Genomic DNA, 23,558 nt, shown 5'->3' with positions numbered 1-23,558 from the left:
CCTATCCATCCATCTTATCCTCTTGTTTCCTTCTTTTAGGTCTCTCAACAAAGATTCCCATGGCTTTATATTGATCTCAGCCCTACACAAGAGTACATGTCATGTTAGGACTTAGGAAGCAGACGATACAAAATCAATTGAATGGAAAAGTTTTTCCCTATAACAATCAATATAATCCTGAAGATTTTCCTTAAACAAGAGAATTAAGTATTATTCAGTAGGAAATTAAATGATATCATTTCAATGATATGATGAAAATGGTCACCGTTATAATCTCCTGCACAAGGTGCATTAATTGTTAAGTTTTTTATTTTTTATTTTTTATTTTTGATGAATGAGTAATTCTTTCATGTATATATATCAACGTTTAAGTACAAAGCACCCTAGCTATTATTTAGCCAGAAACTCCAGGAGACAAGCAGCCTCCTGAACACTACACAACTATTATTTAGAAATTAAATAATTCATTTTTTTTATATGCATTTATTATCATATTTCCATTTAATAATTCAATATTTATCATGTTTTTATATTTTAATATCGAATGCATTTAATTTTAAAATAATAATTAAAATTTGAAAAAAGAAAATATTCTAATGTTTAAGTCGCGACATTTTTATTTCATAATTATTCTAAAGTTAGCAACTTATAGTCCCAACTAACTTTGGGTCAAGAGGGAGGTTAGCGGAGACTGTCACCACATGAGCATTGTAAGATTGAGAAATATTACTCATACTCTCACTCTCACACTCCCAAATAGGGGTGGGCAAAAACCCGCCCAACCCGCCCCGATCCGCCCCGCCCCGCCGGATTTAAGTTTTTTTTTGGCATACACGGGTTGGGAAACATCATACCCGTGCGGGTCGGGTCGGCTCGCGGGTATATGATTTTTTAAGAGGCGGGTACCCGACCTGCCCCGCCCCGCCCCTATATGTTTAAAACCCTAAATTCCTAATATGATATCCTCTATTCCTCTTCCCCCTTCCAGACTTCCTCTAATCCTCCATTCTTGATGGGTTTTAGTCCAAATGTAGTTTTTAAAAAAGTTACAAAAAACCAGTTTTTAAAAAAAAATTACAAAAAACCAGTTTTTTTTAAAAAAATTACAAAAAAACCAGGACTTAAATTGAAATTGATAGCCATTAAAAATACCCGACCCGCCCCGAGCAACCCGCCCCGTTCTACCCGAAACCCGGCGGTTTTAGTGCATATAACCCGGGTAACGGGTAAGGGTTTATCAAACCCGATGGGCACGGGTCGGGTGGTAAAAAACTCCAAACCCGCCCCGAACCGACCCGTGCCCAGCCCTACTCCCAAATGCACCCTTTCAGCAGTAGCACCAAAAGTCATCATCATAGTGATTTTTATTGCTAATCAGAGATAGAATGCCATGAGAGTCGTGAGCATTATTTTTGTTGGGGTAATTATAAAAAAAAATTATGGTATTAGTTTTTCTAGAGAAGAAAAAAAGGTCTTACCATCCCCAGAAAGACCAATCAGGGAAAACAATATCCAGTGAGTCATCATCACTACAGTACCGAAACAGCGGTGGTGGGTCCGAGGCGTTGGATTGTCGATAGTCCCTTGTCTTGATGACTGGCCAATCAACGCAATCAAACATCAGCTCCAAGTCAGGCACTTGACCCGGGTACCTCCGCAGTAACTGTAGGATTCCCCACAACGTAAAAACATCTCTTGTCTGAAACGCCCTCTGATATTTCTCCACGTAAGCCCTGCCCTTCACTATCACCAATCTAAAGTTGGCCGTCCGTTTGGCCCTCCCCACCATGTCCCTCGTGATCCCTGTGTAGGCCCAGGGACGAAGATCTTCATAGATCCAACGGAAGTATTCTGGACACGTGGCGGGTGGTGGACGGTCAGGATCTTCTTCTGGATGGAAAGTTGTTGGGTAGTTGGAAGGGCAGGTCCGTGTGAGGTTGTAGGCTGCACAGTTGAGTGGGATCTCAATTCGGTGTGAGGGCGTTTTCGGGAATTGGGGATTTCTGTGAGGGTATATGTGGGATGTTCTTGTAGTTAGTATCGACGGTCGGGGCGGTAAATTGCCAGCTAAACCCTGTGACATTGACACGGAGCAGGGAGCACAATGAGGAAAAGTCAATAATGGGAAATTCTATTAGTCAAATAGTGAACATAATTTAATTCCTAAAATACAGTGTTAAATTAAATAATTATTTTTTAACGCTTACTTTGAAAATTTTATAAAGAAAGAAAGAAAGAAATATCATGTACGACTATGTGCAGGGGCAGAATTGTAAGACTCTATGCATGAACTAGAACCATCGGGACCAAAAGAGGCCCCACGTGCTCGTGTAAGTCATAGCGAAAAACTCGTGGGCCTCGATGACTTGATGCGAGGGTCACCGACACTCACGCCGCATGATACGTTGTTCCCGCTTTGTTTTATCACGCCTCTATTATAAATAACCGCATTAGTATTTACACTTATTTATACTCCTAAATTGCTTATTAGTCTTTCTGTTTGTTTGCAAATTCAATGAGTACAGTCAAAGGTTAATGAATACAGTCAAACCCACATCAATTTTTAGAATAAATGTGAGATGATAGTATACTATGTAATGTTACTCTTCTCAGAAGAGTAATGCTATATGCATGTACCACACAAATCCACCCTCAATGAAAGAAAAATGAAAATTCAATGATAAATTGATAATGCCATGTCAATAATGCAATAGCAATGGAATAGATTAGTGTCCCATATTGATAACGTTTTAAGAAAAATAATAATTAATATATTTATTGGACTTTTGGGCTAAACGTTTTATTATGATATGTATATTAACTTTCTCCTTATTTCTTTCTTCTTCTTCTTTTTTTTTTTTTTTTTTGAGAAAAAAGATAACTCTTCATTCAAATGATGATAATATTTTAGAAATACAACGATGGATCTCCTCAATCCAAACATGATCAATAACTTTTCTAGTAACTTCCTTAGCTAGCCCATGAGTCACAAAGTTAGCTTCTCGTTTAACATGACTAATCGTTTAGCTATATTAACTTACTCTTATTTAATTTTTTTTGTACTTCTCTCTCTAACTAGGGTATGATATATATCATTACTATTTTAAAAAATAAAATAAAATAAATGCCATAGTTTTCTTAAATTATCATCATTGTATTATTTATTCTTATAAATTTTAGTTCAGTGTAATTTGAAGTTTATTTATTTTGAAATTTATGATATTAATTTGTACTTTCCATCTAAATCAATAGTAATTAGCTGAACAAATTAAACATGTTCATTTTAATTTTTAAATATAAAAATATTTTATCTTCCACGTAAATGGTATTTGAGAATGCATGGGATGATTCAGTAATTTTTCTTTTTAACATTTAAGTTTCCCTGTTAAGATAAAGTACAACGACAGTATCATCTTCCCACCATATCCGGAGCGATGATATCATCGTTCCGGATATGGTGGGAAGATGATACTGTCGTTATAGGGATGATTTAATCTCTGTTCGATGATAGCAAAATTTTAAAAATAAAATTAAGTACAAATTTTTATTGAGTTAAAACTCGATCGAGATTTTTTTTTTTTTTTGGTGAGATTTAAAACTCAAGAATAAATTTATATATACTGAAAAAACAAAGTGGGGGACTAGTAAGATAAATACTTACACTTGTGTCGAGCAGGCGCGTGGAGACAAACGCGCCGACAAGGAGGAGGATGCAACAGAGGAAGATGCCAGAGGATCTTGCAGGTGACTGCATGGATGGCCGCCACATCATGTGTTTGAAGTGATAATAAATCCCCAAGCCGTCGGAGAAACACCTCTGAAACCTCTGCATATTGTACTCTCTCATACTCTTCTCATCTTTTAACTACTTTCTAACAACCACGTCGGTGTCGGTGACCAATTTCAGCTGATTTCCTCAGCTGGGTTGTTGGCCTAATCTAGTTTCCTCATCCGCATTGATCACTTTTCCCCTGAACGGATTTTTCCAATGCAAAACTTGGCCGGAGCAGGTTTTGGAAGACGCAGATAGGAAAAAAAAAAAAAGTGCTCTGATTTGGGTTCAGCTGAAAAATGGACCTCACTCAGAAATTAAGATCAAGGGAAAGGGGAAATTAATGGAAGTAAGAGACTGTGAAAAACAAGGCTACGGAGGAGATAAAATTTCGGGGTTCACTGAGAAGAAGGGAAAGTAAAGATACCATGAGAGAGAGTGAGAGAGGAAAACAGGGAGCGATGGGAAACGAGAGCAGCCTCAGAAAAAGGGCGATGAAGGCGTAAAAAGAGGACTTTTTTGAGGTTGATTCTCGTGACAAGAAAGGGCAACGGGTGTGGAATCTCCCGATTGTTTAATACTAGTGATTGCATAAGAGTGCAATACAGAGGAGTGTCACTGCGGGGAAGAGTCAAAAATGTGAAAATTATCAGCGCTTTCATATGCAATATTTCTTGCCAAATTCTGAGTATCATTTTTCATTGGGAATCTAGAAGGGATTACGTGGCTGTTGATTTCGAGATTCTTTTTTCATTTTTTTTAACTTTTAGCAGGGGGCAGGGGGCAGACGGAGACCTACCCTTAAGGGGGGGAGGAGGGGGCAATTATCACCTCTAAGAGCATTGGGCCATTGTCAATAATTTATTATTATTATTATTTTTTAAAGAAATAAAATTATGTTTTATTTTTCTATCTTATTGTTTTTATATTTGCATATACTATTAAAATATTATTTATTTATAAAATATAAATTCTTTGTCTATCTTTATTTTTTATTTTTACAAAATTTCAACACAGTCCAAAAAAATATATAAAATTTTTATGCTAAAATATAAATAAAAAAACTATAGAAAAACTAAAGTAGTTTCCACTTTCCAGGTAAGGAAGCATAATCCTTCTTGGGTCAATTGCCTAATTAAGGTGACCGATTAGGGTAAAAAACAAAAAAGCCTATGTTGAGGTACGGAATAATAAAAGTGGTGATTTCGAAAAAGAAAAAAAAAAGATAAAAAAAAAAAAGGCTAATTTCTATAGGAGACTTGCGAGGTAGCATTGGCCGGAGACTTTAGATTATGACCATTAAATGAATATTTTACATTTCATTAGAAATAGAATCCTTTCTATTTCGTCTCATGAAGGCTTTTTGAGCAAGTCTATAAATGATATTATAACCAGATAAACATATTTCTCCAATTCATTTAAACTGGATAATATCTAGTTAATTATATTAAAAGGATATTTTTGTTCTCTCAAAACATAAAAAGGCAAAAATACCCCTCTCATGTTATCTAATTTCTCAACTCTTAACTACTCAAATAATGCTTTATTTATTCCGTGATGACAATATATAAATTAAATGGGACAATATAGATGAAAAAACTAATTTGAGCAGTAACCGAATACGAAACATTGTAGAATTCAACAAGTTCTAATTAGCCTGCTCATTTTGGTTTTCCCAAAACTTCTTCTCCCATAATTCCACTTGTTTTATTAAATCTTCCTTTGTCTGCAGAATTGTATGAAGAGATGGAGGATCATATGGCGGAGGCATAGTGCATGGGCTGGTGTACACGGGACCTTTTACCATGGATTCCATAAGAAATTTCTTCTCCAACATTAATCTTTGTGATAGGCAAGCCATTGACTCCGAACAGAGCTCAACAGCATTTGTAGGTATAACTGGCTTAAATGTTAAGAGCTTAGCATACTGATTTAGAAGATGAAACATGTAATCATAGATATATTCCATCTTCAACTCCTCTTGAATGAATTCGCTTGCCGCTTTCCCAATTTCTTGTGCCTCTTTCTTGTGGGCATTGCCCCAATCTACAGCAAACTTAATGGATCTGCACTTGTCATCATCCCTTACAGGCCAGTAGTGGTGCAGTGGCTTCAAACTTCTCGTGAAGAAATCATAGTACTGGGGCTTTACCATTAAGGAAACAGAATCACAAGCAAGAATGTATTTTTCACTCACAGACCAGGCAGTGCCTTCAATATATATCTTATACCTATGATCGCATTGGCTACCCAAGTCTGACTGCTTGTACCCTTCCACTTTTTCCCGCTTCCAATCCTGCAAATGGATTTATAATTATCATAACATTTGCTAAACGACACAACATATTTGCAAAACTCCATGTTTAATGTTTAGTGGGATGAATCATGGGATTAATTTGTCTTTAATCTCATTGTAATATAAGCAAAGACGTACACGACAGTACTTATCATAACATGCAGATCATTGAGAGGAAGAAAGAAAGAAATTCATAATATTACCTGAACATATAAACGAGCATTCCAATCCATATTTTCTGAGACATTACATTTGAGGAGGTCTTCCCTTGTTACAGCAACCGTCGGATTGCCCTTCCAGTAAGCATAAGGTTCCCTATCCGCCCATCTCATCCTCTTGTTTCCTTCTTTTAGGTCTGTCATCAAAGATTCCCATGGCTTTATATTCGTCTCAGGCCTACACAAGAGTACATGCCATGCATGTTAAGACTTGGGAGCTAAGAAGATGATACAGTCGTACAAAAGTCTATTAAATAATATTTAAAATCCTTAATTAAGAATTATAGGGTATTCTACTAAATAGACTTTTCTAAATCTCAACCATTATTTTGATTATTTATCACCACTTATTATAGTAAATAAAGCTGTGATAAATACAATAACTAATAAAATGATAAAATATTAATAATTTAATTTGAAAATAGTAGTTGAAATTTAAATAAATCTACTCCATAAAAATATCTAGGATCGACTAGGTTGGATTAATATACTTTTAAAATTCCTAGGTATTCTTCCAAGTATATTTCCTCTATCCCCAAAGGATATAGTAGCTCAATCGGTTAAAAACCACGCCTCACGAAGTAGGGGTCGCTAGTTCTAATCCACATCCTCCTCTTGTGTGGACATATATATATATATATATATTTCCTCAAAGTCTAAACTATTATTTTGAAATTAAATAATTCAATTTTTTTTTGTATGCATTTATGATCATATTTGCTTTTAACAATCCAATATTTATCATGATCTTATTTTTTAAATATTGATATGGTAGATCGGAAGCAATAAATTTTATAATAATAATTAAAATTCGAAAGAAAAAAAAAATCTAAAACTTACTTCTTTTTTTTTTTTTTTTTTTTTTTGACATGTCCGCACAAGAGGGGGGAGGGGGATTCGAACTAGTGACCTCCACTTCATAAAGTGTGATCCTAGCCGATTGAGCTACCTCTTGGGAACTAAAACCTACTTAAAAAATCAATAATGATCAAAAAAATGTTGAGATGACACTGAAAATCACAATTAAATTTTGAATTTAATAATAATTCACTCTCAAGTGTTCAAGAAAGTGTCGAAAGTTGTGTGTAGCATTTCTTTAATGAGATAATTAAGAGATAAAATTATGGAATTAGCATTTTTCAATAAAAATAAAATAATAAAAAATAATAATAATTAAAAATAAATTAAAAAAAAAAAAAAAAAAAAAAAAAAAAAAAAGTCTTACCATCCCCAGAAGGACCAATCAGGAAAAATAATATTCAGTGTGTCATCATCACCACAGTACCGAAACAGCGGTGGTGGGTCCGAGGCATTGGGTCGTTGATAGTCACTTGTCTTGATGGCTGGAATATCCAAGCAATCAAACATCAGCTCCAAGTCAGGCACTTGACTCGGGTACCTCCGTAGTAGCTGTAGGATTCCCCACAGCGTAAAAACGTCTCTAGTCTGAAACGATCTATGATATTTCTCCACGTAAGCCCTGCCGTTGACTATGACTAATCTAAAATTGTACTTCCCTCTGAGGCCCTCCACCATGTCCCTCGTGATCCCTGTGTGGGCCCAGGGACGAAGATCTTCGTAGATCCAACGGAAGTACTCTGGACAAGTGGGGGGTGATGGACGGTCAGGATCTTCTTCTGGATGGAAGGAGGTTGGGTAGTTTGAAGGGCAGGTCCGTGTGAGGTTGTAGGCTGTACAGTCGAGTGGAATCTCAATTGGGTGTGAGGGCGTTTTCGAGAATTGTGGATTTCTGTGAGGGTATATGTGGGATGTTTTAGTAGTTAGTATCGGTTGGGGTGCTAACTTGCCAGCTGAACCCTGTGACTGTGACACGGAGCTCAATGAAGAAAGTCAATAATGGGCAATTTTTGTAGTCAAATAGTGAGCATATATAATTTAAATTAAATAATGGTTTTTTAACTCTTACTTTCCAAGATAACCATAACCTTCTGAAAAGAAAGAAATCAAATATGGTCATAGAAATCAAACGAAGAAAAATTTCTAAAGAAAGAAATATCAACTAGGTCCTTTGGAAAGAAATTTCTTTATTAAGAAACTCAATCAATAACTTCTATAAGGACATGACAAAATGCTTGTTGTCTTTTATGTAGGCTTTTTTGGTCTCCGTTTTTAATGGGTTGATTTAAATCTAGTTTGTAGATCTAAATGTAGCTATAGATTCAGATCTAGTCTCTTAGACCATAAATATGTTTGTCTTCTTCGCCCAATGCTGTCTTCCGAAGGGATGTATACGATGCCATACTCCTCCGTTGATGCTTGTGGGGTTTTTGTTCTTTTTTTGTTTTTTATTTTTTTTGTTTGTCATGGCCTTCAAGTTAATGATGGATTTATTGTCCTAGCCTTGAGGTTGAGGATGGAATAGATCGGTGTGAGGGCTTAACTCTCACAGCTGAATTTTTAGTTTCTAGTTATTTTTTATTTCTGTTTTTGTATCTAGGTTACATATGTCCTAGATCTAGGTTGCACGAAGCAGATATGTTCCTTAAATGTAATTACACATGGGTTACTGGAAGCTTGGATTCATTTTTATGACTTTATAACCTTCATAGCTTTTGGCTATGATTTTTTCAGAGCTGTATGCTCAGTAATATAAGAGTTTTATGCTCATGAAATTTCATAAATGGAAGTTCCATATTTTTCAAATAATAATAATAATAATAAGTTGGTATTTTAATTTTATTTGGATCTTATTAGTTTATTTGGGCTTGGCCCAAAGTCATTTAATCTAGAGTTAGTGATATTTTATAATTAGATAATGGGCTAGCCAAAAGTCAGTCAAATTAGGGTTAGAGTTTATTTTACAGATTATGATTAATGAAAAAAATGTTTTCTTGGAGGCATGATTATGCTTTTCTTGGTTGTGAGACTCTAGCAAAACCTCATTATTGACCAGTAAAACTATGATTAATGTGATTTATCTTATTTTCTGTTATTTTTTATCTATTTTCTATTGTTCTCTTTCCATCCTGCGTCTAGCATGTAAAATTACTATTCTCAAAAGAATAATATCATATACCACATGACACCATTATCCTATCCTAACCAAACATTGTCAATACATTCTTAAAAGAAAAAAAAAATAAAAAAATAAAATAAAAAATAAACCTTAAGCATAGAATAGTAGTAGAATGATGGTGTAATATATAATATGACACTTCTAAAAAAAAAATCAATGCCATATTTTTCTTAAATTATCCCATATATAGTGTTTTGAAATATATATAAAAGTGGTACACATTTATCTTTGGCTCATTTTTTGTTCATTTTTTTACAAATTTACAATTAAATTTGTAAGATCTACACGTGATTCCATGCAATTGTTGATTTGTTGATATATTATATGGAGATTGACAAGAAATAAGTAAAAGATAGAAGACAAACATATCATGAACGATGATATTGTGCATTCAAAATCAAAATGTGAGGATAATTGATGGCGTAAGCTCTCTTAATATTTCGGAGAGATTGAAGTGTTAAATAACAGTTAATAGAATTACTCTCCAGATCGATGATAATGTCCTTGTAGGGATCGCAAAATTAAAAATTAAAAAATAAAAATAAAAATAAAGTCCAAATTTTTATTGAACTAAAACTCAAGAATAAATTTATATATACTCGTGAAACAAAGTTAAATACTTACACTTGTGTCGAGCAGGTTCGTGGAGACAAATGCGCCGACAATGAGGAGGAGGCAACAGAGGAAGATGCCGGAGGATCTTGCAGGTGACTGCATGGATGGCCGCCACATCATGTGGTTGCAGCGATAATAAAGCCTCGAGCCGTCAGAGAAATACTTCTTCAACCTCTGTAGATTGTACTCTCTCATACTCTTCTCTTCTTTTAACTAGTTTCCCACAACCAAGGGCCGGCTGAATGTCTATGTGAATTAAACAATCGTGTAAATTGATCAATGGAATAAGACCCCAAATCTACAGAGTATAAATAAATTTCCTTTTATAAGAACAAATTAGTCAATACTTTCTATTTAAGGTAAAAAATAAATATAAAGAATTGAATTCCAAGATATTAAGACTTTAATGAAAAAGAATTTTACCTAGCTCGACACACTTAATTATAGTAAAATTATAGTTTCCTTGTGTACTTTGATCATGTAATCTCATGACCCACCACCATACGTTACAATGCTTGTCTCTACTCTATAACTATTACATGCACATGCAAATTAAGTGTAAGCGTGCGAAGGAAATCAATAAAATTACCCTAGCTACCCTAATATATATGGTAGCAATTAAAGCCCGGAAACAACTGATGTTGTATCCACATTGTCGCAGCGAAGCTCGACAAGACTGATTTTATTGATATGGTGTACGTGCCCAAATCCAGCCTTAGCTTTGCGGCTAATTCTCTGCATGCTCCTACGTACGCTTTCTGTCCGATCGAAGATATTCTCCCCAAGCCATCTGTTGCAAAACATCACATGACCTGTGTTGAGGGCTAATCTTTTGCTCTCAGTCCATATGCATGGCACGATCTCGGAGGCTAACTCAAACTAAATCATGATTTTGCATGCAATGAAGCTCGATCGGACCATAATCCGGTCTTTCTCTCCTATGCGACCAGTGATGATTGTAAATGGAGAACCTGGAGGCAGTTTTGGGTGGAAGTTAGTTGGTACAAGGTGGAGGGCTTCAAGGACGTAGTTAAGCAGGCTTGGAGGAAGAAACATAATTGGGAAAGCCCATGGTCAGCTGTTCATGGGAATCTAAGGAGGTGTAAAACAAATGTCAAGTAATGGGTTAGGAAGAAAATCCAACCCAATGAAGTGCTTATTAGGGAGAAAACTGGAGAGCTAGAACGTCTCCAAACAGCAGCAGACCTTTTGACAATGAAAAAGGAAAAAATCCTTAAAGATGAATTCCATGGGCTGCTCGAACAGGAAGACATCAAATGGTGGCAAAGGTCCAAAGAGAACCGGCTGAAAAATGGTGATCGGAATAATAAATACTTTCACGCATGTGCTAACCATCGTAGAAGTTGAAACACAATTACCACTACAAGAAGTTGGGTTTTTAGGGGCGACATTGTTTGGACGCTAAAAGTCAAAAAGTGGACGTTGTTGGCAACAACGTCGACTTTTGGACGCTAATCGTCCAACCCTAATGATCAACAGTGTCATTATCAGCGTCGACTTATAAGTGGACGCTAATGATTACTTTTAGCGTCTAAAAGTCGTGAATTTTCGACACATAAGCTAGAGTCAACAAAAGGCAGAGTCAACGCTATTGGTGGACCAAAGTGGACGCTAATAATTGACTATTAGCGTCCACTTTTGTGGATGCTAATACTCCTAATTTTTTTTTTAAAAAAAAAAAAAATTAACTATCAACGTCCACACTCAAGTGGACGCTGATGGTGAACCATTAGAGTGGACGCTAATGGTCCTAAAAAAATTTAAAAAAAAAAAAATTAACTATCAGCGTTCAAACTGGAATGGACGCTAATGGTCCTAAAAATTGAAGGAAAAAAAAAAAAAAAAAACTACCAACGTCCAAACTGGGGTGGACGCTGATAGTAAATCATTAGCGTCCACAAAGTGGACTCTAATGGTCCTAAAAACTTAAAAAAAAAAAAAATTAACTATTAGCGTCCAAACTGAAGTGGATGCTGATAGTGAATCATTAGCGCGACGCTAATAGTCCTAAATTTTTTTAAAAAAAATTAACTATCAGCGTCCAAACTGGAGTGGACGCTGATGGTGAACCATTAGCATCCACTATGGTTCCAAAAAAAAAAAAAAAAATAGCTATCAACACCCACTAAAGTGGATGCTAATGGGTCTGACATTCTAAAAAAATAAAACATTATTAAGGTCATTTCGACCTTAAAAATGTTTTATTATTATTTAAAAAAATAAAAAAATTAAAATATGAAGTCATATTCAAAAGATATATAAATGATCTTAATGAAAAGAAACAATAAAAAAGTCATAACAAAAGAATACCAAAAGTTTCTAGCCATGCATATTGCTTATCAAAATGAAAAATCTGAAGTGAAATAATTACAATTTCAAAAATTCAGTGTGCCAATTAGAGAAATAAGAACATTACAATTCACAATGTCCAAAAAAACATGCTCAAAACACCAAAAGAAAGATTTTCTTATTTGTAAAGGATAAATATGAAGATGCACGCAATAACGCTATTACCAAGTTGTTTTTCTCCACCGATCAAGGATAAATAGTTTATATTCAGATATTCTGGAGCACGAAAATATTAAAATCAATCACAGAAATATCAGATTGTAGGCTCTCCCAAAAAAGTAGTCGGAATGTAACAATTCTGCCACATAGCTACAAGTAGGGCTGAGCAAATTACCGATTAACTGACTTTTGACCGACTTTCGTCTGATTTCGACCGTTACCGACTAAATGGCGAACAATAGGCGGCATGATTTTTTTTATTCCGAATTTTTTGGTTCGGTAAGCGGAAGAGGTTTTTTAACCGAACCGACTTTACCGACAAATTTGCCACTTTTTCACATACCGACATAATTGACACCGACTTCCAACCGACACCGACTTTTTCGACCGCATTTGGTTCGAAATGCGAAATAAAATAAAATTTGACGGAATAAGTCGGTGAAATAACCGACTTTACCGACATTGTCGGTTCGAAAGGCGAAAATAAAAATTTTCTACCGAAACCGACATTACCGACCGACGCTCAGCCCTAGCTACAAGAATCAGTTTCCTATACAAAACAAGGAATGAAATTCAAAAACCAGGATGAGATGACCATCTTCACTCAAACCTCTTATTGTTACTAGGGGTTTTGGCAACCTCCAACATAAATGTGAAATTATGGGAGCACAGCTCTAAGTTCTTTTTTATCTGGTCCAAAAGCCTGCAACCGAAATTAGAAAAATCAACATCACAGCGCACAAAAAGTTTAATTAGGTGTGAATCTATAGCTTCATCCATAAATGCACGATCCAGCAGCCAATTTGTAAAGCTGATACCTCACTGCATTAAGTGATTGTTTTCGATATTAAGGTCTTAAAATGGAAGAAACCAGGGACAATAACATTGAAGACATTGACAACAAAAAATAAATAGAAATGGTGGAAAGAAAAAGTACCTCAACTCCTAATCCTTTGGCATACACATTGGAAAATAGTTCAGAAGGTTCCGGCATTGGACTTTCCTGGAAATATTGGAAGGATTGAAAAAAAAAATCACCATCAGCTGTTTGAAAATACTCAATAATGTATCTCTATAAATTGCAAAAGATACAAGTACGCAAGCTACAAATAGGAACAAGAACTGCAAAACAATTTCAAAACTACAACTGCAGTCATGCTTCTTACCTTGGCTTGAGCAATGCCTTCATCAACTTGTTTTCTTATTTCCTTCTCCATATCCTGCAGAGGGACAATTTTTTATTCAGTTCTGTTCAATCATTATATCCAAATTTCTAACTTCATCATGAATTCGGAGTATACTTCCAGGAAGACAATGCCTGTCAGAAATATTCCCAATCATCAAGTATGATGATGATGAAGAAACGGGGAAATTCAAAAATTGCATCTAAACCCAATCATGGAAATTTTCACACCAAACCAAAATCAAAACATTGAATCCCAATCATGCAAATTCAAGTACGAAATCAAGTGTCATAAATTACCTTTAGCTCCTTTTCAGTAGCTAGATCATGAGATAATACCAGCTTTCTTACTCTTTCAACTGGATCACGCTCCTAGAATCAGATTGGCAAAAAGAGAACTCTAAGATAGGAATCCTTCTAAATAAAATAAACAGATGTTTCCATCAAGGGAAATGAGTGTTAAGCAAGGATCAACCTGTCTCACACCAGAAATCTCATCGCAAGTGCGGTATGTGCTTCCAGGATCAGACATGGAATGACCATGGTACCTGTAAGTGTCCATTTCAAGAATCTGACACCAGCATAATGAAAAATGAATCAGTTAATAAGTCTGTAGAAAGGAACTAAATATTGCGTAATTAAAATAAAAATTCATGCAGCAACTTTCACTTCTAAGCCAAGTTTATATATTGGCATTTTATTTTATTAAGCACATAACCATCATTTTCCATCACTAGTAGAAGTGCAAATAGAAGCCTACTAAAGTCGGGAACAAGTATTCAACTTTGTATTAGGAGCAGAATGCAGTAATTTGATGAATGAGCAAATGAAACCATAGCTTTTCCAATTGGTGATCTAAAATGAAGCCCAACCAAGCCCTTAAAAGTTCAAGGTGCATCCAGCCCTAACTTACAAAGTCCTAAACCCAGGCCTTAATGACTCAACATATTGCGGCGTTTGCCCCATGCAACACTGGTCTATTGCTTGGATCAAATGCCCCAAATCCCAGAATTCATTCTTGATGAAATCACGCTTTCTCTCCTCTACTAAAACAAAGCTGCAAAGGCATCTCTTAAACATAGAGGCTGCAGAATTTTTGGCTCTTCAGTAGCTTCCCAAATTATCTTTCAAGGAAATAAATTCTACTGGCACAAATAATTGGCATCACCTCCCTTCAAACCTCAATCAAGATCAGGTAAAAGATATTCAACAGAGTCCACAACTCCTAACAAATTAAATGTTCTGCATTCTAGCAGCCAAGCCACAAGAATAAAGTTGAAGTACCGATGACAAGCCTTCCTACAAGGGATGCTAATCACAGAGTTTATCCACCAGTATTTGATTTCTTAGCTCATACATCAGGAATATGAACTTGAGAACGAAGAGAATCTATTGAGTCATAGGCCACTATATCTTGTTGAATCAGGCAAGGGCAATCAAAAAAGATGTTTTCAAACTGAACAGGCATATGTCCGGCTAAACTTGAACCAATTTATTATCCTACAACTAAATATACAAATATGTTTCAGATTTAGCAGAATAGCAGAGAAGGATTTGTGTAGCCCATCCCAAGAAGTTGGATCAAGATTATCTTGAGCATGATCTTTTTTTCCATATATACCATTCAATTGTGCTACATCTGCCCCAAGTAATGGTGTTTGTTGAGTACTCATCATTCCTACGAATAATAGTTTCCAAAACGAACTTTGAAAGAACATAATAGCAGAACACGTGAAGAAAAACTCACAATGGGCCCATTCTTCAAAGCGTGCTCCTTGGCAAATTTGCACGCCTGTTTCACAGCAAGGACATCCATGCCATCTACCTGTTACAGGTATAAAATTATTTAACAACCAATAGCAAATTTGCACGCCTGTTTCACAGCAAGGTCACTGCTGACTAGCAAGCACAATTGCTGCCTAAAAATGGGCATCCAAAGAGACTATAAAAAAAAAAAAAAATTGAATTTAAAAGGTAGTCAAACTTAAAGTTACTTAATATGCAAAGGGAGCCATATAGTATGAACTATCATGACAATCATTTCTTGAAACTCCAATCACCAACAGTTGAGTGCACATTGCCAGAAGCTTTTACAAAGTTCACAAAGCAAATCATAATCATCAATGATGCAGACATTAGACGGAATGCACAAGACATAAAATTATTATAATAAATAAATAAAATAAAATAAAAAAAACAAAACCAAACACAATATATGAGACTAAAGACCCAACACCTAGAATTAGCTTAATGAGTATAACTTGTCAACATAGTTCATAGTGAAGTTCAATGTCTCAGTAAAGATCGAAAGATCCTACAACACAACTGGGGCAAAAAAAGTGAGCAAAAATATGAATAAAGGTAACTCATTCAGGAAGTCATTACCTCTGCTCTACTTTTCCCAGAACCAAATGCTCCTGTAGAATTCCAATCAATCCAGAAAACAGCATATGATGAGATCCAAATTTTTGAGAAACCCTCAAAAAAATGAGAAATTTGGGTACTTTCGTGTGACCACAATGTCTCAAAGGATTTGATTAACCTCTTATTAATCAAACTTTAGTCCTCCAAAAAATGAGAAACCCTCATGATTACATCCATGCCTAAAAGACACCAATCCCAAGAGGCCGGAAAACATCCCATGCTTAACATTAAGAGAAGTGAATTAGAGAGAGAGAGAGTACTAGTTTTGTGTGTAAAAAAGGCCATACGTTTTTATTTTATTTTATTTTTATATGTAATTAAGACCCTGTACTAGCTTAATTGGCGTGTTTGAATGGTCCCTTATTTATTTATCTCTATGGGGCCAAAAAAAAAAACAAAAAACAAAGAAAAGAAAAGCCAAATGATTAACCTCATTTTCACTATTTATTTATCCCAAACATTCTATTGATAATATCCTTCCAACTGAATGAGGATTTTCAAAAGCCATAAAATAAAGTTTGACAATTAGATCCTAATTTTCCACTTTTTCTCACGTGGAAACAACTAAGCAAAAGCGCGTGTGAAAATCATGCTCATATTTCTCAAAGTCCTGTTCTTCGTAGATTACCTGCTCTATCACCCACCATAACTCCTATAAAACCCTAGCAGGGAGCTTCTCTAACCTCCAACCACAACTCAAATATCTCCTTCTCCCCACAAACCAAAAAGATGTTGAAACCACAGCTAACCCACCAGTCGTCGCAGTACTCCACCCAAACCCCCTTCCTGCAACTCAAGCCCTTTATCCAAGGCAATACCAAAGCATGAAGGGGAAAATCAAAGGCATCATTTGGATGTAAGAGGAAAATATATAATGATTCAATTTAGAGCTCAACACAACCCCAATTTGTCAATCTTCAAAAATCAAGTTTTCAAGTGCCTTGACTGCTTTGCAACTGAAATATCTTAATGGGTTTAATGTTTATTGACCCAGAAACTCAAACAAACCCCAAAACTGAATCAAGAATTTTGCTGATTTTAAAATCCCTAATTCTCCTAAAAATCATAATACATCAAAAATCTGACTATTACAATCCCAAATCGACAACTTAAAGAGACAGCAGAGACAAAGAAAAACAGAGACAGAGACAGAGAGAGACTCACTAGTGCATGAACAGTAACGGCGGAATAATCGCCGACCGGAGAGAGAGAGAGCACTATCTGGGCGCCGTAGAGAGAGGATACGTCGATCTATCGGGGAGATGGAGTGGGGGATGGCCGCCCGGTTTCGACTGGAGAAGATGGCCGGCGGTTTGGCCAACCGTGCGGGTCACTGGGCGCCGGAGTGAGAGAGAGGTGAGCAGCAGGAGAGAGAACGAGTGAGAGGGGGGTGTTTTTGAGGGAGAGAGATCGAGAGTGAGAGGTGAGATCGAGTGTGAGAGTGACGAGGGAGGTGAGCGAGGGAAACACAAGTTTCGTGCGAAATATCTAGCGCGAAATATAATTAATGGATCCCGGCAAAAATTTTCCCTAAAACGGGGTCGTTCTACCACTTTCCTCAATTAATTCCTTTTATATATATATATATTTCCAACTTTTATATGCACTTTATTTTATTGGTCAGATTGTGAGATCTTGGATATTATTTTTGCTTTTCTCCTTTTTGGTCATGTCATCACCTGTTGCTAAATCATCAAGATATATATATATATATATATATATATATATAGTATATGTTATATGAATAATTTAATATTTATGTGTATATATTGTCTTTAAGAGATAGTTCAATCAGCTAGAACCACGTCTAATGAAGTGAAGGTCACTAGTTCGAATCATCCTCCCCCGCTTGTGCTGATATGTAAAAAAAAAAAAAAATTTGTGTATGTATTAATTGACATACTAACTAGTTAATTCATAAATTAACATATTAAATATAATTAAGTAAATGTTACTCAATACTTTCATGTATATTACTTATTTTATTATACATGTGTTTGGTTAATCAAGTTGGAATGCGTACGACAATGTTTTGTGTAAAAACATTCCTTTAGTGTGAAAAGGTTTTGTAGCAGCAGACGTTCTAACACGTAGCGACTGTAGAGCCTGTGGTTGGGGTCATAACAGGCCACATGTGACGCCCTCACTCATAAGAGGACAAAACTACCCTCACATTTCATCCATCGATTCCAACTTTTTGCTGAGTTGGTCTACTCCCCTCCACGTCACAAGTCAAGATGTCAGCCACTTTTATGGCAACTATTTCATTTTAAACTAATTATGTATGTTGTTACTAATCTTATTCTTTTATATATATTTTATAAAAAATTTAGGAAAAATTTTACTTTAAACCCTTGAAATGATTTGTTTATGAATGTTTGTGGCGTCATCGTGCTCGATACGCAAAGGACCTGGCCAATCAAATCTTCTCTGGCACGGATTTAGACGTGTATGAGAAGACTATTGGTCCTTAGTTACTTCACTACCGGTGGTTAGCCCTAGCACCTAGATGCCCGGTGGTTAAGCCTGGCACCTATATGTGGGCATCTAGGTTCTAGTGTTGAGGGAGGGGGCAAGAGGAGAATATTTGTCATTAGTAATTATGTCAATTTAACTAATTGAACTTTTAATTTGATTCAATTGACCAACTTCTATCATATTTTAAACGTTAAAAGTAGGGGTGAAGAGTCAATCCCAGTTATTGGGGGGTACCCGGTTTTTCATTTTGGAAAACCGAAACTATATTCCCCATTTCCTGGTTATAAAATAACTGGCTGGTTCTGGTTGATATCCAGTTATTCGGACCGAGTAACCGGTTTTATTAAAAAAATATATATTTTTTGGGCTTATTTTAGGAATTGAGCCTAATTTTTGGGCTTAATTTAGCAATTTTTTTTTCCCATTTGGAAAAAAAAAAAAAAAAACAATTAGCATTTTTGTCCCAATAAGTTGGGCTTTGTTGTGATTGTTAAAAAATAAATTTAAAAAAAAAAAGCATAAAAAAATCCTAAAAATCCTAAAAAGTCATTATTTTAGGCTGTTTTGTCCTTAAAAGAAAGAAAAAAAAAATCCAATGTTTAAAAATCTCATAAAAATTCATTGTTTAAAAATGCCCTTAAAAATCAATGTTTAAAAATACCATAAAAATTCAATGTTTAAAAACACCCTAAAAAAATTGAAAATAAAAAAATATATTATTTTATATATATACCCAGTTACCCGGTTATAACCGAGTATTTAAAACCCCAAAACCGGTAACCGGAACCGGGCACCCCGGTTTCCTGGTTTTTTTTTTTTTACACCCCTAGTTAAAAGTGATAAAATGGCATTTATACCCTTAAATTTTTTATAAAATTATAAATTTACCTTTAATTTCAAAAATTTTTTTTTTTTTAAAAAAAAGGAATAATAAAGTTATTAAAAACGAAAATGGAAGGGTAATTTAGTCTTTTTAGGTATTTTCGTTAGATGTTAACGGCTAAAACTAACAGAACGGGGTAAATTGATTGAAATTAAAAGTTTAGGAGTGTAAATTGTTTTTTCATATATATTTTTGTTGAGTTAGTATGTTTCATTCACAATTATTAATAAAAAAAAAAAAACATGATGGATGGTGATGAAGATAAAAATCATTTGAGATTAATGAATATTAAATTATGAGGTGGCCGAACCACCTCCTATGGCCACGGGAGCCACCCCCAGGGATCGGTTGGGGCGGCCAAAGCCACCCCCATGGCCTTAGGGAGTGGTTCGGCCACCCCCATGGCCTATGGGGGTGGTTTTGGCCATCCCCAGAGGCCGGTTGGGGGTGGCGGGGCTCAGTTGGGGTGGCCAGTCACCCCAGTGTTTTTAATTTTTAATTTTAATATTTTAATATTTTATTTTATATATTTATTTTTAAAATAAATAATAAAAATTATTTATTTTTAGCCAATAGGGGTGTAAACGAGCCGAGCTTGAGCGAGCTTCTCTTGTTCAAGCTTGGCTCGTTTAAATTTTACTCGAGCTCGAGCTCGAGTCGAGCTTAAGAGCGAGCCAAAAAAATCGAGCTCGAGCTAATAATAAGTCGAGCCGAGCCAGCTCGCGAGCTGGCTCTTATATTTAATGTTTTTGTTTTTTAAAAAAAATTTAACTTCAAGTACTCTTAAACGGCTTAAGAAGTTAGTTTGCATATGAGTATTTGCTTAGCCTGGCTAGTCGAGTATGGAGCCTGAGTCAATGCAGCAAGGCATTTGGTTTCAAAGAGAGAGGATATGCATCATTTTATAGATAAGCAAACTTGGAGATTGATGTTTTCTTAACAATGTGGGACAAGTTAACAAGTTGCACTCAGACTGCATTGGGACAACGCCCCCTACAAAAAAATATTTTTTTAACGTCTCTCTCTCAATCCCCCTCACTAGTCACAACGGATCTTCCACCTGAACTCTTATTTCCCACTCTCTCACTCTCACTCACCAGACATGTAGTGATAGTGTTTGGGTCTGTTTGATTCATCAATAGTTTATGCCTTTCGCAATCTCCCTCAATAGTTTCTGCTTGATTCTTCTTCCTTTCGTTTGGATCTGCTCTAATTGAATCGAGGTTTTTTTAATGATTGCTCTCTCTCTCTTTCATCACGAATGGTCTAGAATTTTTCATTCTCTAACGCTTAAATATAAATGCAATTTTAAGGTTTTAATAATTATGAGATTTATAATTAATTATCTATTACTTAGTTTATATATATATACACACACTCGAGCTTATACGAGCTGTTCACGAGCTTAGCCGAGTCGAGCCGAGCTTGCTTCGTTTAATATTCGAGCCAGGATTTGTGTTCATGAAGTGCTTCATTTAATATTCGAGTCGAGCACGAGCCGAGCCCGAGCTTGCTCGCGAGACGCTTCGCTCACTTAACAGCCCTACACAGGTGGCAAAATTGTGGCTGTTGAATAACATTGAATGGCCAAGATTTGAGAAAAAATTGATGATCAATTTTGGAGAGACATTTCATGGGTTTAAAGTAAAATTTTTCCTAAATTTTTTATAAAATATATATAAAAGAATAAGATTAGTAACAACATACATAATTAGTTTAAAATGAAATAGTTGCCATAAAAGTGGCTGACATCTTGACTTGTGACGTGGAGGGGAGTAGACCAACTCAGCGAAAAGTTGGAATCGATGGATGAAATGTGAGGGTAGTTTTGTTCTCTTATGAGTGAGGGCATCACATGTGGCCTGTGATGACCCCAACCACATGCTCTACAGTCGCTACGTGTTAGAACGTCTGCTGCTACAAAACCTTTTCACACTAAAGGAATGTTTTTACACAAAACATTGTCGTACGAATTCCAACTCGATTAACCAAATCCAAAAAAAAATTCGTCTTGGCCCTCTAAAGTCAACAAATAAAGACAAATATATACCTTAGTCCCCCCATTATCTCTTTGCACGGGCCAGCAGAAGGCAGCGTGCCTGCAGCTGCTGCAAAGCTGTAGCTTCACGTGAAAGCCCAGGCGTGGCCTTCACGTGAGCTCTGCACCTAATTTTGTTGTCTTCCTTTGGTTATGGGAAAAGGGGTGTCACGGGTGGTACATTTTTAGCTGTCAGTGACGCTCACATGAAGCTCTTGTCCCTGTTGTGTTCGTTCCTCTTCCCAAGACGCCATCATCATTGGAGAAGATGACAGCACTCAACATCACGGCTTTCCTTTTCTGAATTCAACCCATGTGTCGTGACACAGGCAGGGAAATATCTTGTTCGATACGCTAGAAAATGCTGAAAAGCATCGATAATGGAAAAACCTTCCTAAAATGGAAATAGCTAGAGCGTATCAGGCTTACGACAAAGGCTACGGTGAGACAGATGCCTCGTGCTAATTTTTAATACAATTTTGGTTCTAACTTTTCTCTTATAATCTTTGAACCATAGTAGTAGGAGATAAAATTTTTATTCTGAGAACTTCGAATAATATTATTAAAAATATAAAATATATTCTTATAATTAGGTGAGTGTGGATTCACCTTATTGCTTTCTTTTAATTTATTTCATCTTCTTTAGTTTATATTTTATTTTTAAAACTAAAAATTAAATTTTTTTAAAAAATTAAGTTATGATTTAATTAATTTAAATATAATTTGTTTTTCAAAAATATAATTTCCTATAGAATTAACCTCACACTTACATTCTTTACTGCAAACGATTTGTGGACTTGCAAAAAATTAAAATTTTCGCAACATAAAACACCATATAATTGTCATTTAAATTTGTGCAAGACAGCTGTATTTCATTTACCACGATGGACGGCTAAGATTCACTTTATTTTATTTAGTTTTTGGTTTTTTTTAGAAGTTTTAGTATTTTTTGTTTTTAACAGGGGTAGTTTCGTCATTGGGGAGATATTGACAATTATGTGGTAGTTTGAGAGGGGTATGTGGACTTTTCCCAAAATAAAATTTCCCTATTTCAAATAAAGTTTGAATATCTAATTGAATATTAAAGGCAATTAGGTCTTATATATTTTTGTTCGTAAATTGTTTTATTAGGATTCATTATTTGGAGCCATATTAGGAATCCTTTTTTTGAATTACTTTTTTACCATGATTTTTTTTTTTAACAGGTAAATCTCTTTTCTTTCCATCAAAGATTTAGAGCATAAAGCTCTTATATTACATAACATGAAACTCTTAAAAACATAGGCAAAAGCTATGTTATTATAAAGTCGTAGATACATCGAAAAATCTAACAATTAAATCGTATCCATGACCTCCGATTAAACTCATATACAAACTTCATTTATGACATAGATTTGCTCCTGGTAAACTAGTTATAAAACATGGGTAGATTATTTTCCTACAACAAAAGTTTTTATTTAACTGGCCGCAAGAGATAAGTCCTCACACCAAAAATTATCCGTCCTCAACTCAAAAGCCAGAACAACATAAGTAAACAAAAAAAATTACAAATAACAGTGGCAGGCTCACACACAAGCGTGTGAGATTCACGCTAACCACACTCCAACGCGTTCAAACTACAACCGTCGCGTGCCGATCGGAGGGAAAACGTCTGTTGTCTACAGAACTCATTGGCCTCGAAAAAGAAGGCGTAATGACACGTATAGGACTTGGACTAGCGGTGAAAATGTAAATTTGCTTTGAAAAAAACTGATCTAAGAACCCTTGCAAAAACCAACATAGCAAAAAGATTGGGAAGAAAAATGAACTGTGAGGTGGAGTAGACGGCCAAAGCAGTGGAAGAGATTGGGCGCTACTGCTGGAATCTAAGCAAAATCTAAAACAAAAATAGGGAAAAATGGAAAGGGAAGAATGATTCTTCCTCCCTTTTAGATCGCAATGGAAGGGGCCAGGGTTTTTATCTCTACCTGTGAAGAAAAAGGTTTTTTTTTTTTTTTTTTTGAGTAAGAAGAAAAAGTTTTTAAGTGTTCTTAAGTGTTACAAATGAAAATACAGTGACCCTAACACCACTTTTTTACTATGATT

At 35.5% G+C, this 23,558-nt stretch overlaps 3 protein-coding genes across 4 annotated transcripts; all 3 read right to left on the bottom strand.

Moving 5' to 3' along the window:
- Positions 1–3: 3 nt before the first annotated feature.
- On the bottom strand, positions 4–4,373 carry LOC132181965 (uncharacterized; the record flags this gene model as incomplete). Its single annotated transcript, XM_059595179.1, has 3 exons — positions 3,662–4,373; positions 1,479–2,074; positions 4–82 (listed from the first exon to the last, which is right to left on the bottom strand). Coding segments are annotated over exons 1-3 (861 nt in total), but the record flags the coding sequence as incomplete, so codon positions are not given.
- A 957-nt stretch (positions 4,374–5,330) lies between these two features.
- On the bottom strand, positions 5,331–10,269 carry LOC132182277 (uncharacterized). Its single transcript, XM_059595471.1, has 4 exons — positions 9,948–10,269; positions 7,512–8,110; positions 6,272–6,464; positions 5,331–6,068 (listed from the first exon to the last, which is right to left on the bottom strand). The coding sequence occupies exons 1-4, from the start codon at positions 10,131–10,133 to the stop codon at positions 5,421–5,423; spliced, it is 1,626 nt and encodes a 541-aa protein (XP_059451454.1). The 5' UTR covers positions 10,134–10,269; the 3' UTR covers positions 5,331–5,420.
- Positions 10,270–12,538: 2,269 nt separating this feature from the next.
- On the bottom strand, positions 12,539–17,545 carry LOC132182310 (pyruvate dehydrogenase E1 component subunit alpha, mitochondrial-like). Of its 2 annotated transcripts, none has more exons than XM_059595514.1 (7): positions 17,239–17,545; positions 15,398–15,475; positions 14,126–14,221; positions 13,951–14,022; positions 13,634–13,687; positions 13,405–13,470; positions 12,539–13,289 (listed from the first exon to the last, which is right to left on the bottom strand). In XM_059595514.1, the coding sequence occupies exons 2-7, from the start codon at positions 15,464–15,466 to the stop codon at positions 13,287–13,289; spliced, it is 360 nt and encodes a 119-aa protein (XP_059451497.1). In that variant the 5' UTR covers positions 15,467–15,475; positions 17,239–17,545; the 3' UTR covers positions 12,539–13,286. The 2 variants fall into 2 exon arrangements, with proteins under 2 accessions (XP_059451497.1, XP_059451496.1); XM_059595513.1 differs by having other exon boundaries at positions 12,539–13,170.
- Positions 17,546–23,558: the final 6,013 nt, after the last annotated feature.

This window comes from Corylus avellana, chromosome ca5 (genome assembly GCF_901000735.1).
Source record: "Corylus avellana chromosome ca5, CavTom2PMs-1.0".
In the NCBI taxonomy this organism is placed as follows: domain Eukaryota; kingdom Viridiplantae; phylum Streptophyta; class Magnoliopsida; order Fagales; family Betulaceae; genus Corylus; species Corylus avellana.
This window is presented reverse-complemented; position numbering and strand designations above follow the sequence as displayed.